This window comes from Bacillus rossius, chromosome 7 (assembly GCF_032445375.1).
Source record: "Bacillus rossius redtenbacheri isolate Brsri chromosome 7, Brsri_v3, whole genome shotgun sequence".
Taxonomy (NCBI): domain Eukaryota; kingdom Metazoa; phylum Arthropoda; class Insecta; order Phasmatodea; family Bacillidae; genus Bacillus; species Bacillus rossius.
Genome location: NC_086335.1, coordinates 50,928,956 through 50,942,698, shown reverse-complemented (window position 1 = coordinate 50,942,698; position 13,743 = coordinate 50,928,956). Strand labels below are relative to the sequence as shown.

Below are 13,743 nucleotides of genomic sequence, written 5' to 3'. Positions count from 1 at the left end.
GAAATACTGTCACGTGTTTTTTTGTTTTTTTACGAGCACCGACAACCACACGTGGTTTATATATATATATATAACAGGGGCGCAACAACAGGGGGGGGGGACAAGGGTATTTTGCCCCCCCTCTGAAACCTTGAAGTGGGGGCAAACGGGGGCGAAGAAAGTGCTGTGTAATCAATTTTTATATAATAAAACTGCTTAAAAAGCACCATTTTCCACCTTGAAATACAAATTCCCCCCGCTTCAATAGGGGGGATCGATGGTTCTTTATAAAAAGGTATATTGTCCCCCCTTTCGAAATTAAGTTGTTGCGCCCCTGTATATATATATATACACACACACACACACAGACATAACAATTGTGGAATGATACGTACACTACTAGTTCACAAAATAAAAAAAAATTGTACTTTTACCAAAAAAAAATTCCTTTGGATACTAGTTACCTTTGTACATTGGTGCATAATTTGATATTTAACTGATGTTTCATTCAAGCACAATTTTTTTATACCATGTAATTATAATCTAATATTAAAAAAAATCGCACTTTTTTTGTTTTATCTTGCTTATTAATGTGCGCAGTTAGTACCTACTGGGAAGCTATTCATGGAAGCGTTTGCAAATAAATTTAAATGTTTAAAGTACTGAGACAACACAAAGCATAAATGCCCCAATATTACTGCTAGCAATAAATTTGTAGTGATACAGTTGTTTTCATGTAAATGTACATATTTACAAATAACTGTAATTTTATAATGTAATTCCTGTTCCATTTACAAAAAAAAATTAACAGTGTAGTCTACTAATTTTGAGAACTGTCAAATATGAGACAAGTTAGCCTAACTGACAGACTAATTTTCACTATTGCGTGAGAAAACACAATAAATGTGATTGGTTGACTCACCATAGTGTTTTTTAATTAATTATCTAATTTTTATTATTTTATAAGTGCTATTGCTGTAAGTATGGTAAATGTTAAGTTAAGTCGTAAATTCTGTCAACAAATATTTATCAAACGTTATTTGCGAGCTGTGAAATGTCACGCAAGTGATGAAAATGAAACATTGAATTGACTTTTTACAGATTTTAGATAAAAAAAACTAAACAAAAAAACAAATACTATACAGATGTGTAGTAGTTGATTACACTTAGTAAATACATGGTGAAAAATATTCAAAACTAAAATCGTAATGCAAACCTATTAATAGAGACCGAAAAATTCGCGGGTTTAATGACCTTCAGGATAGACTCCAATATCCTCTACACACTCGGGTAAACGCCAACTGTTCATTGGCTGCTGACTTGTGAGTTGCCTCGACTGGGTGGCCTTTGATTCGACACTTCTATGAGTGAGGGGTCTCTAATTGGCCCTCAGTCCTCCAGATTAACAGTGAACAAATGACAGAAGCAGCACTAAGGTATAATTATTTTAATTTTAGCATAACACGAAATGAATCCGCGAATTTTTCCTGTCCCTACCAATTAATGTTACAATATATTTTAAGAAAGAGCCACAAAGGTTAATATCAGTAATAGCAATTAAATGAAATAACCAAAATCGTGTATGAGACAATAATTAGAGAAATTTTTCTATAGCTTTAAATCTAAAAAAAAAAAACTTTTTAAAAATATATCTGACTTAAGTTTGTAACGGTACACTGTTACACTTTAAAAGTTTCGGCATGGTTATTGTGCTCCTTTCCGATATGGCATTCTATCTACATAACAGAAATTCAGTGTATCTCATTGTATTAGGTAACGGCTCTAGTGATAGAAGCATTTCCTGATCCATGGTCATTGACATTTCTGCCTCCTCTGCTAGTCCTGAATATGAACAACAGTTTGACGTGTATTTAAGATACGTCCTGAATAGTGAAACTTGATAAAGTTTTTCATTTTTCTAATTTCAGATTTTTTTTACGGAAAAATAATTTGGAATTTGCGATCAGAGAAGTTATTTTGTACGAGATTTCCAAGTATACATTCAGTGAGCGACCAGAACATTAATAGCCAGGTAAAATTTTTTAATTATGAATATTTTCCAGAGTTATCAGAAATAGCAGATAATGTATAGCAAAAATGCTGACAAAATTTCCCGATAAATATAATTTTCCCTGCTGTATAGCAAAAAATCCGATAAAAAAGGGTCCATAAACAAAAATAATGATATGCAAAGTAAATAACACAACATAAGGAGCAAAGCCGTGCCTTAAAATAATTTTTTTGTGATCCCTTAATTCCAGCCAACCAGAACATAGGTCTGGACCGTGATCAATCTTTCGAATTACAAGAAACTTAAGGTATCATATTTCAAAACGTACAACATCTTTTACCTAGGCAAAATTTCTTTATTCCCTCTTGCCTTACAACTACACGTAGAAAACCTTCGAAACTGCACACTTTTGCACTTGTTTCCCATAAATTATGGCCACACATTTGGTGTTATGAAAAATTTCAATACTACTTTTCGTTTAGATGATTTGATAGAGGAACACTAAATAATTTTTAATTTTCTAGGGCGGTTAGTTACGAAGATGCAGCTGAAAAATTCTCGTGCTAAGGGGGTTGGGATGCATGTATGTCTGTGTGTGCGCCATCTTAATTTTTTGCAATTCAAATACTTTTATCTCTTTCATATCGACGTTCCGAGTTCGGAGATACCATTCACACATATTTACGTTTGTATGCTCCCGTCTCTGCGTCGTTAGTACTATGCTTTCACCCTCTTTCTAGTATTCGTTTTTTTTATCGTGTATCGTGCGCTTAAATCAAGACTCTAAAGCCGGTTACAATGAATACTCGGAAGACATATCAATGATAAAAAATTTTTGACTCATAATGCCAGATTTAAAAAAAAAAATAAATAAAATTTAGTTATGTGTGTGAATTTTTTGCCATACGTGTTGTTCACCATACGGGTTGATAAGGGAGGGGAAACTTCGGGGAGAATACGTCTCCGCTGATGGTCCGACAACCGACCGGAATCCAGATCTCCATGAATAGAGAGAGCCGTCCACCTGTTGGGCCGACCCGCCATTCACGGCAGGCGGGCCTGCCCCACGCGCGCGGCACGTGTGTCGGGTCCAGCGGCCCTGCCCTGCGGCCGGGATCTGGGTCATTGAGAGCGCGGCCTGCCCCTCCCCCCTCTCTCGCTGCGACACAGCCGCGACCTCTACCTGTTTCCCCCGCGTCGCAGGAAGCACGAGCGAAATTCTAAAAATAGCACCAGCTCGACGCCAGGCTTTTTATTAGGCCCATCATCCCCCCCCCCCTTTTCCTTCTAGTAGAACGTCCATCTTTGATCACCTCCACGTGTAGTAAAGTGGGAACGAGAATTTTATCTACAGCCTTCAAGTAAACTTTTTTAGATATATAGTTAAAATCAAGTAGACATGTCTTAATCCGAAGAAATTGCTTGTGTCCTAAATATATATATGTTAGTTAAAAACTCAATAAACATTGCTGCTATTTGGACAAAACGTAAATTTTCTTTAAAAAAAAAAATACCGTAGAGTTTATAATTGTCAGAGACCTGCGAAAGTCGCCTGGCTAAGCTTCACGTACTTATATACAAAAAAAAAAAGAAGTTAGTATATTTTGTTCATCGGATGCTACTACAATTTAACTTCTGTACTGATTGCGTATGGTTTTGATCAAATTGGATTTCAGTAATATTTTACAACTGGTTTCTTGAATTTTGTTTTGGTGGTGGGATGCTTAACTACATATCTATGACCCAATGAAAATTTCATTCAAACGTATAATGTTATACATTCTAGCCTGTTTACAAACAATTACGTGTTTTTTTCTAGGTCTCCAAAATAATTAGTGAACGTTATATTTTACTTGATGTTGGGTTATAATTCGCAGTATTATGTATAATATATCAATATTTGATTTTATATTGGCATAATATGAATTGCGTGACCTCTCTTTCTGAATGAGTCGACGTGACTCCTGTACTCTCTACATACTGCCAGCTGGTAGTTGACTGGTGCTCAGTCGAAGAGGGGAGTGGTACTAGAACATTTCGGGCCAATCATCAAAAGAGTGCAATGGTATAAATGTTTGCAGTCTACCTTGCGACCAAATGAATCCGTGAAATATCCTGGGCCATACCTCTTACTAGGGCCATGTATTTGCGCACAAAAAAGAAATTATCTGAAGACCCATTTGACTGCAATAAGGCATTCCCACGCCAGCGGTTTCTTCCTTGTGATTGACGGCCGTCTGCAAGATAAGCCATTGCCCTGTTTGACCGGGCCATTCAGGACGCGTTTGCTTCCGCACTGAATTACTGTGATTCGTGCACTAACTGTAAACGAGTAACTGAAAGAAACTCAACCATTCCCGAAACACAGACGACGCTAGAATGTATTACCTTTTGTCTAGTCTCGACATCTTTTCGCGAAAAAAACAAAACATACATGACAACATGACAACATAACCGCTATGTTGTCCTTTATATACTCTATTTTAACTGTCCAGGTAAAGACTGGCAATTTTTTTTCTTTGAGTGTTAATCAACGATAAACATTTCTGCGTATAGTGAGTAGAGACACGATTATTTCACTCCAGGCTAATCTCAACTTGCATATATACAATCAAGCCCGTTGTTCGATAACGAGGTTTCATCCTTTGGCGGATTACGCGTGATCCAGTAATCACTTATGATCCTTGTTTGTAACCGGCGCAGGTCGTAAAGGGCGCGTCAATAATTAACGTTAAAGAGATGTTGTGTGCGTGGCTCAAGATACTTTGCAACCCAATGAATCCGCCAAATAATCTCCGCTTTAATTATGTGACTTGGACTTCATAAAATCCCTTAAGAGTATTTGTCTGCTGAGGCGTGGTAAATTCAAGAGTCAATGGTTCGATCTCAATGATTGGCGTGGCAAGTTAATTTACGAGCAGAGATGGTGGTTTATCGCTTGAGTGTTTCGTACTAAAATAGTTTCATCTGTCCGCTAAGATTGGAAGAAACTTTTGAAAAGACATAGCTTTCGACCGCGCCTTCATCTGTCTACACTCTGTTTAATATAACGTGAGACATTTTGCTAAGTGCTTCTGCAAGAATGGAGACTTTGACAACAGAATGTTAAACAGCAAAAAAAAAAAAATCATTATCTTTGCATGAATAGCTAGTATGGCGTTACGTGGGTATAAGGCACTATCTGCAGGTCTTTTAGTTTTATTATTATTATTATTTTTCCTTTTAAATACCTTCATTGACGCAAAACTCACTTAATAATCTGAGCCCCTGATACCATGCAGCTCCGGCATACATACTGTTTCGCGTGTTACATAGATGTCAGGCGTTGGAGATTTTTTTAAATTTCTAATTCTTATCCTGGGATGTCTCAAAAACGGTAGAGTAAAGAGCGATAATACACGGAAACCCATTTTTGTCAATTTTGACACGAAAACTAATAATAATCCATCTTATCCCTTCAAGACATTAAATATGTATATATGATACAAGGTTGTTAGCCTTAATTATTTAAATGAAAATATTGCAAGTCAGCCACAGGTTTTGCAGTCATCGTATAACTTTGTCAGACCAAATATTAGCAAGATGCTTCGCTTTCTCGTTTGTTCGCAACGAACCAGTTGTTTAGCTTCAATCTGGAAGGCACATACCAGCCTAGGGAAGCACTTTAGACAATAAGAGCCCGTCTACAATAGTCCGAACCTGTGCGTGGTCCGTGTCCTTATCCGAATGTGAGTGACGTCACATTGTCTCACCGAAAACTGCCCTGTCCACAATTGCGATGTCCGATGTCCGAATGTATTGATTTCTAAAGTTGTCACCAGAGCGCAGTAAATGTGCCAAACCAAATGTTTTTGTTTATTGTTTTGATGCTTTGTAGTTAGAGATTGAACTTATGAAAGTTATGTAAGTTATAAGTGACAAACAACACCTTCAATTTCCTTCAATAACAAAAACCAAACACCACGTTTTCAAACGGGAACCCGAAATTCAAATATCGTGAGTGTTCTGCTCTTTTTCTGTGTCCGAAGTACACAGGTTGGGACAAAAAGTTCAAATTGACGAATGTCTTCGGACCAGGTAGGTTCGGACCTTCGCCCACTTGACGCATGACGTCAGAGGGTCACGTGGAACAATCAGCGATGAGTGTCCTTCGGACACAGTTTAGGACATTGCTATTGTAGACGTATGTTTTCATTTTTTTCTTCCGTGACGGACTTGCCGGTTGAATGGAGACTACAGCTGCCCTCAGCCAGGGGCAGGGAGCCCAGCCTCTAGCCCAGACGCACACGTGTCGCTCCGCGCGACGTAAGAAGGAAAGGGAACGCGGCCTGCTCCAGCGAGTGTGGACTGACCTTGAGCCGGCCACAGGTGTGCCGGGCTTGTGGAGCTCTCCCGGGATTGCCGTCCGGGGCAGCTTGCTGCTTCCCACCCCCTCCCTTCTGACTCCCAGCAGCAACCCCCTCCCCTTCTACCCCCCTCCCCCAGGGCTCGTAGGGCCCGCGGGCGACCTTCACCTCGTGCTGACCTGCCCTTACCCTCCTCCCCGATGCCAGCCTTCCACGTGTGCCTCCCCCTCCCCCCCTTCTCAAGCCCAGGTGCTGCGCCTGCGCGGAACACACGTCCTGGGCGCAGCCAATAGGCCGCCTCTCGTCCTCTCTCTCTCTCTCCCCCTCTCTCTCCAGCGCGGCTTAATCCCCGTGCGCAAAAACATTTCAAAATTAAAGTCACACACATACACAGCAAACAATATTACACGTAGCATCGAAACGAGTTTTCCAATTTTATGTTTAATTTTAATATTTTTTGTTTTTTCGCGATCTGTACGACTGTTACGAGATGTGAAATGTGTTGTGTTCTCGTACAAACAAACAAACAAACAAAAAATCCTACGTTTGTTTACGCATCACCCATTACTGCAACAGAGATGAAAACGGTTTGTGACATCAGATATTTAAAATTTTGAACTAATTACTTTCGAAAAGTATATTGGAAAATCTAACAGTTTGATGTCAACATTTATTTACCCATTTCCTAATCAACGAAATGTATACTCAAAAACAAACATGCATAATTCCTTCTTAAGGACTTATTTATTATTATTTATTTTTATTTATTATTATTATAAAGAACGAATTTATTTAGAAAACTGCACATATTCACTCTGAAAATTTCTTAAACATAAATAATACCATTTGTTTTTAGTTTTTTTACGCGGTGATATTAATTTCAAGCGGACATAGATGAAAATAAATACTTTTTAAAAAGGAAAATTCAGATTTCGGCTCTAAAATAATTAGTCATAACTAAATGAGTTCACATCATTTATGTCAGTGAAACCAATTGAAATTGAGGTATTGTAAATATTGAATGCAGTCAAACCAATAATTGAACGTCCAAATATCTGGTCCAAGGTTTTGCTAGAACGATTTAAAAATTGCCTGTCGCAAAAGATGTGTTGGTTATTTCATATTTATTTGCATTATTATAATTTGAGAGCTTTCTCTGTAAATTGATTATGATAGCTACCTTGTAGTTTACGTTAAGGTCTCTAATTTTTTGATTAGATCACTACAAAATATTTCTAATAGTTGTAAAATATTATGCAAAAATTTTCAAAATTATGATCGCTTGGATGAAAATTTTACAACACAAAAATAAATTTATTGTGAATATATGGTGACAATACTTATGACACAACCACAAATTCAAGAGGTATATCGGAATACATACAAATGTATTAAACAACCCGGCGTGTGAAAGACCGAGTCTTAAGAGGACGAAGGAAGTGTGTTTTATTGTTTTTGTCAGTTCTTGGTGATAGTCAATCTCGAGAACTGATTTATTTATACACAAATTCAGCTTCGATCAACAGACATGGTCCACACAAGGCTGGCACTGTACAAGTATAAAACAAATACAAATATGAACAACATAAATATAGAAAAAATAAATAGGGGAAAAAAAATATTCTGTGAAGTGTAGATGTGGAAACCAAGCAATTATTCTCAACACATTGAAAAGTGAATACAGTCAAAATAAATAAAAAATATACTACTAACATGAATCCAGAGATCTCCACTATTAAATTCACGTTAAAAAAAGTTCTCATATCAATTATGGAAATTAATATTTTATATTACTAAAAGTGAATCTATTTATTATTATTAATAAGCAACTAAGGCTGCACTAAAGGCTGCTAGAGCAGGAATCTGCTTTGATAATGATAAAGATCCAAATTATTCCATGCAGTCACTCTGTGATTTTCAGATTGTCGCCACGTGTAAATTGCGCTGCCCCTTGTCTCGTAGGCATTATGTGGAACAGTTGTTGAAGTTGCTCAACTAAGCACCAGGCGCTTGTCTACACACGGTATATATTTTTTTTTCTCGCAAGTATTCACCGTAAGTTATTTGAATGATTATTGCAACGGGGAAGATTGATTTAAATATTTTTATGGACAAACTTCATTGCTGGTTTTCGCTGTATGCCATAGAGAAACCACAATAATGGATAAGAAAAATAAATACACTAATGATTCATATGTTTTGTCATTTCGTGTTATTTCTCTATAACATATAGAGAAAACCAACAATGTTGCTTGACCAAAAAAAAAAATTATTTAAATAAAGTATTCAATCTTTTATATTCTTAAAAACCCAGCTAATATTTTAGTTTGATAGCGAGAAGTTGTTTTAAGAAGTTTTATAACGAATACTATATCAGACACAATAAATTGATTCAAATGACAAATAATTTATTTTTTGCTCTTACGTAAAGTAAGGATGGTAATTTATTCAATGATGTCTAAATAGTACTATTTTCTACCACAAAACCAAACTGGATCACACTTAACCACATTTCTTTGTGTAGCTGTGCAACGCTGAAACATGATTTTAGCTCTATTTTTAGAATTGAAATAGTATTTTATATTTTTACAATTTTTTGATCAGTACAATTATTATAAAAACATTGTTACCATGCAATATAGATGTCAAGGAACTCACATGAACTGGTACAAATTAAGAAACATCCCTTTCGGCAGAGCCTACAAGCGTAGGTAGATTTCGAATTAACTACTTATTCTGGAAATGTTCTTTAAACTTATATAAACCTATGGAACATTAAAAAATACTTGATGTAAAAACATCCTATATGTTCTCCAATATTTCAAAATAATCGATGAAACTTCTCATATTTCAGCAGCGAAAATGTTTCGAATATTATTAACTCAATGCATCTAGCACTGAATAGATGAGAAAGATTTTTTATATCATGTTTACTAAGAAAGTAGATTTTTGTTTTACCTTCAAACACTATTTTTTATCCCTTGCTTTGGACCAAGACTTGGAATAATATCTATATGGTCCAAAATATATTCGAACAAATTTGATAGTAAGAAAGGCATAGTTTTGTTAAATTACACCCCCTCCCCCCAAATATTTATACTGTAATAGTTTGTCTCTTCTAAAATTGTTTCAACAAAGGATGTAAGATAATTTTTAGGATTTTTACAATAAATTATAATGGATTTGATAGTGCACATACTTAAAAAGTTATAATTTTTTGTCTTTAAAACCTTCTTAGTTCCACTCCTTGCAGTAATGGTTGGTTACATAAAAATTTACTTTAGACAAAAGTTTTAGACCAAATTTAGCAATTAAAAAAAAGAACAGATTCAATAGTGTGAAATGGCACGGAAGTTTTATTTGTATATATTTTCCATCCCCTGTTTTTTTCAACCCCTAGTAGTAATGGTTCGTTGCATCAAAAACGGTTTCAGACAAAAATTTTAGAAAATAATTCTTGGAATATTTACAATTTATTGATATAATTATATTCTATAGTTTACCTAATAATGGAGAAATTATTATTATTTTTTGTCTTTTAACATCTGTTTTCCACCCTATGAAACAATGATAGTTGTGTAAAAAATTATTTCAGAAAAAAGTTTGAGATGTAAATTATATTTTTTTCAAACAATTTTAACGAATTTTATGGTGTGCTAACTAAGGGAGTTTTAAATGTTTTGTCCTTTGACCCTTTGCAGCTATCGTTGATTGCATCAAAAAATGTTGCAGACAAAATTTTTAAATAATATTTAAAAGGTTTACAAAAAAAATTGCGGATTTAAAAGTGTGCTAACTCATAGATTTATGGATATTTTATCCTTTAACCCATGATTTTTCCAACCGTTTCAGTAATGGTTTGTCTTATCAAAACTTATTTCAGACGAAAGTTTTAGATAAAAATTAGACGATTTTCAAAAACTTTGACCAGATTCGATAATGTACCTACTAAGGGAGTTATGAATTTTTTTTGTCCTTCAACACTTATTTTTTTTTCCCACCCCTTTTTATAATGTTAGGCCGTATAAAAATATTTAGATCGAAAGTTGTAGATAACATTTTAAAGTCTTATAATAAAAAAGAACGGATTTAATAGTGTGCATGATACGGAAATCGTATTTATTTTTTTTTTAAATTTTCTGCTCTTGTATTTTTCATTCGCTTGATACAATGGTTAGTTTTATTAAAAATTGTTTCAGACAAAAGTTTTCGATACAAATTATACAATTTACAAACTATTTGAACATATTTGATAGTGTGCCTAGTAAGGGAATTATTTTTTTTTCTCCAGCCCTTGATTTTTTTTCCACCCCTTGCAGTTATGGTTGGTCGTATTAAAAATGTATCTAGACTAAAGTTTTTGGTATTACTCCTACGAGTTATAATATGTTCAAACGGATGCGATATTTGTAATATTATGGAAGTTATAATGATTTTTCTGTTTTTCAAACAACCTTCCCCCTTTCTACCCCGTTGATGGAATGGACCGAGAAATTTTCCGTTACTATATTTCATGTATTAGTTTGGAAGTGATTGTGCATAATTACGGCAGGTATCGTGTCCATATAAATATAAGTTTATAACCGTTTCAGTTGACGATGGTTTTAGGGTCTATGGACCATGAAATGAAAAACTATATAACTATATAAAATTTTTCCGGAAGTCGCACCATGGTGACATCTTCATTAGGTAGTAGTTCAACGAATTCTACCTAATAGGTAACGGTGTAACCTGTCGCAGCTGGAATTATTAATAGTTGGATTGACGAAAAATATAATTACTAATAATCATACAAAAAGTAGGGTAGTATACAATTTTATGAAGGTAATGCAATACAAAAATAACATGAAAAATATTATGCCATAATGCATACAACAGGAATCGATTTCGAAGGTTTGCGGAACGAAAATATCGACTTGGCATTGGAACCAAATAATTGTCTGGTTATAAGCAAAGTTTTTATATTTAAAAAAAATCCTTTTCACAAAAAAACCTTATATTTACATCCAGTAACGAATACAGTGTTTGTGCTTAAAGTATTTTGTGTAGAAACGTATTGGCACAAAAATGAACATAAAATAAATGTTAAGAAAACACGCTGAGAAAAAAACCAAAAGTAAAAACAAATCTATGCATGCCGACCTCATAGCAAAATTATAAACGTGTAAGTCGCAGCTAGAAAGCACAATAATCCAGTTGTCACTCGCAGCAATGGAACTCCACTGGCAGGAGAAACAAGTTGTAATTGAATTACTCCAGTAGTTCCCCCTGAACTGAGACCTCGCGATGTTCCGTTTTAGTGTATATAAGTACAGACCAAAGTTAAAATATTTTTTCTTGTTATCAGAACAAACCAAGAAATATGTTTCAAGTAAAATAATATGAACCTAATAATAAAGAATTACAATGCAATCGACAACCCAATGACAAAATAATACGAAACGTAGATAACTGTGCTTTTTTTTTTTTAAGTTAACGTAACACCGGTTTGTGGTTTCGTCAGCGCGATCCATCTTTTGACATATTGGGAATTTTGTACTTCAATGAACATTATTTATCTCAGAAAGTAGCTTTAAAACTAAATGTGTAAAAAAACTTTTTAATGATACACTAGTACTTTAAACTTTTTTTAATGATAGTTCATAACGTAAAGCCTTTTTAATGGTATCCCATAACCTGATTAATTTTTGACTTTGTAAAATTTAACCCCATCTTGCGTCGATTGCAGCATACTTAATTAAGTTTTTACTATATTTAGAGTGATTATGACTAAAAACGAAAACTTTCTTGCTGTAAAAAATAGTTTTGAGATGTACAAGTTACTTTTATAGAATACTCCACTTGACCTGATTAACACACTTTGAATTTTTTTTCCACCTCATCCTTTCTACCCACATTTTTTTATCCAAGTATGTCAACAACTTCTCGAAAGATTTAGCTCAAATAGGTACGTGCCGGAAAATTCTATTAGCCTTACATGCCTGCCTACCAAAATTTTATAAAAATCCAATCAACGGTTCGAAAGTTATCGTCGGACAAAGTCACATGAATACACACAAACGCCAATGCGCTAAAATTTATTTAAGATATATTACTTCGCTCGGTCGATAAGTTTTATTGAAAATATTCACTAGTTTCCATTTAGGTACTTATAGCTTTGGCGATTTATGGGCGGAATGTGTTTATTTGTAATTGGCTTTATAGCTGTGTCCAATTAAGTTTAAAACACGTTTGAACGCATCATTGATATGGGTACAGAATTTAAGCGTACGTACATAATTTTAGAGTAACAACCATCGATGAAAAAACAATTAACAGTTTAGTTGGTTCGCACAGTTCTGTATTTTTGCTGTAAACTGGGCACACAATGAACATCTGGGGCGTATGGGCTTTGCCTGCTCGCGACAACCACGCTCCTGTTTCCCGCCCATTTGACTGACCTTCCTGGTCACTCCGACGCGAGCCAATCAGCGGGTGAGGAAGTGTCGCGAACTCGGGCTGCAGCCAACCGCGGGCCTCCCCACCAGTCTCTATAGTATCAACTGTTAAAATAACTTTAACACGTTGAGCAGAATTTAAAAAAAAATATCTTGTCGAAAATCAGATCCAAAACTGGGGTTTAGTATTTTTTTTTAATTCGTTTCCGCTTTTATCAGAGCCCTTTCATTGTAAAGTTAAAAAAATTGGTTGTCTGTAAAGTCGGTTTACGGACGATAGTTTAACGTGACAACGTCATAACAAAATATTGATGCAATGATTGCATACTTTATGAATAAAATTGAATCATTTTTATTTTAATAATAAAAGAATAAGTACTTGAAATTATACTAGTAATCAGATTTTTAAAATGCAAGAATAATTAACCTTTATTGCCGAAATTGTTGTTGTAATAAGCAATGAAAACCACATTAACTTTTCACTTCACTTTATTAAGAGTCGAGTGGAAGAGAGATAGATGCGGCGCAAGCGTACAATGCGCGTAACTGGACACAGCGCAACGGAACAATGTGCGTAACGGGACACTTTTTCGTGCGTGCAGCCGGCGTTAATCTATTTATTAGACGTTGTCACGTCAAAAATTTCGGTCTGAAAATCAAAACGATTAAATAGTCGACGTAGCTGCTCCGGCGATGAATTCTAGCGGTGGGTGCGGAAACTACGCGTGATTCGCGTCAAGAAATAATGTTTAAAACAAAATTTGCGTGTATTCACCACGCTCGGCACTATTTTTAAAAATAATTCTACGTTAAAATTCGTGACAAGAGTTTTCATATTATGTAAGTGTTCTTTGCAACACGAGAATTCGCTCGTCAGCCAGGTTAGATTCTGCGCGTCCCTGTGGCGATTGCTGAAAGACCGTGTGGGTCCACGGGGCTGATTTCAGTGTTTTAGTGTTCTCGGCGCCGG

The 13,743-nt window shown here is 35.3% G+C and overlaps 1 protein-coding gene across 1 annotated transcript in view; it reads right to left on the bottom strand.

Moving 5' to 3' along the window:
* Window positions 1-3,034: 3,034 nt before the first annotated feature.
* LOC134534555 (synaptotagmin-10-like) overlaps window positions 3,035-13,743 on the bottom strand; it is a 113,424-nt gene continuing 102,715 nt past the window's right edge. The window contains exon 8 of the mRNA XM_063373036.1: window positions 3,035-3,107. Coding sequence (XP_063229106.1) covers window positions 3,035-3,107 — 73 coding nt within the window. The remainder of the gene's footprint in view (window positions 3,108-13,743) is intronic.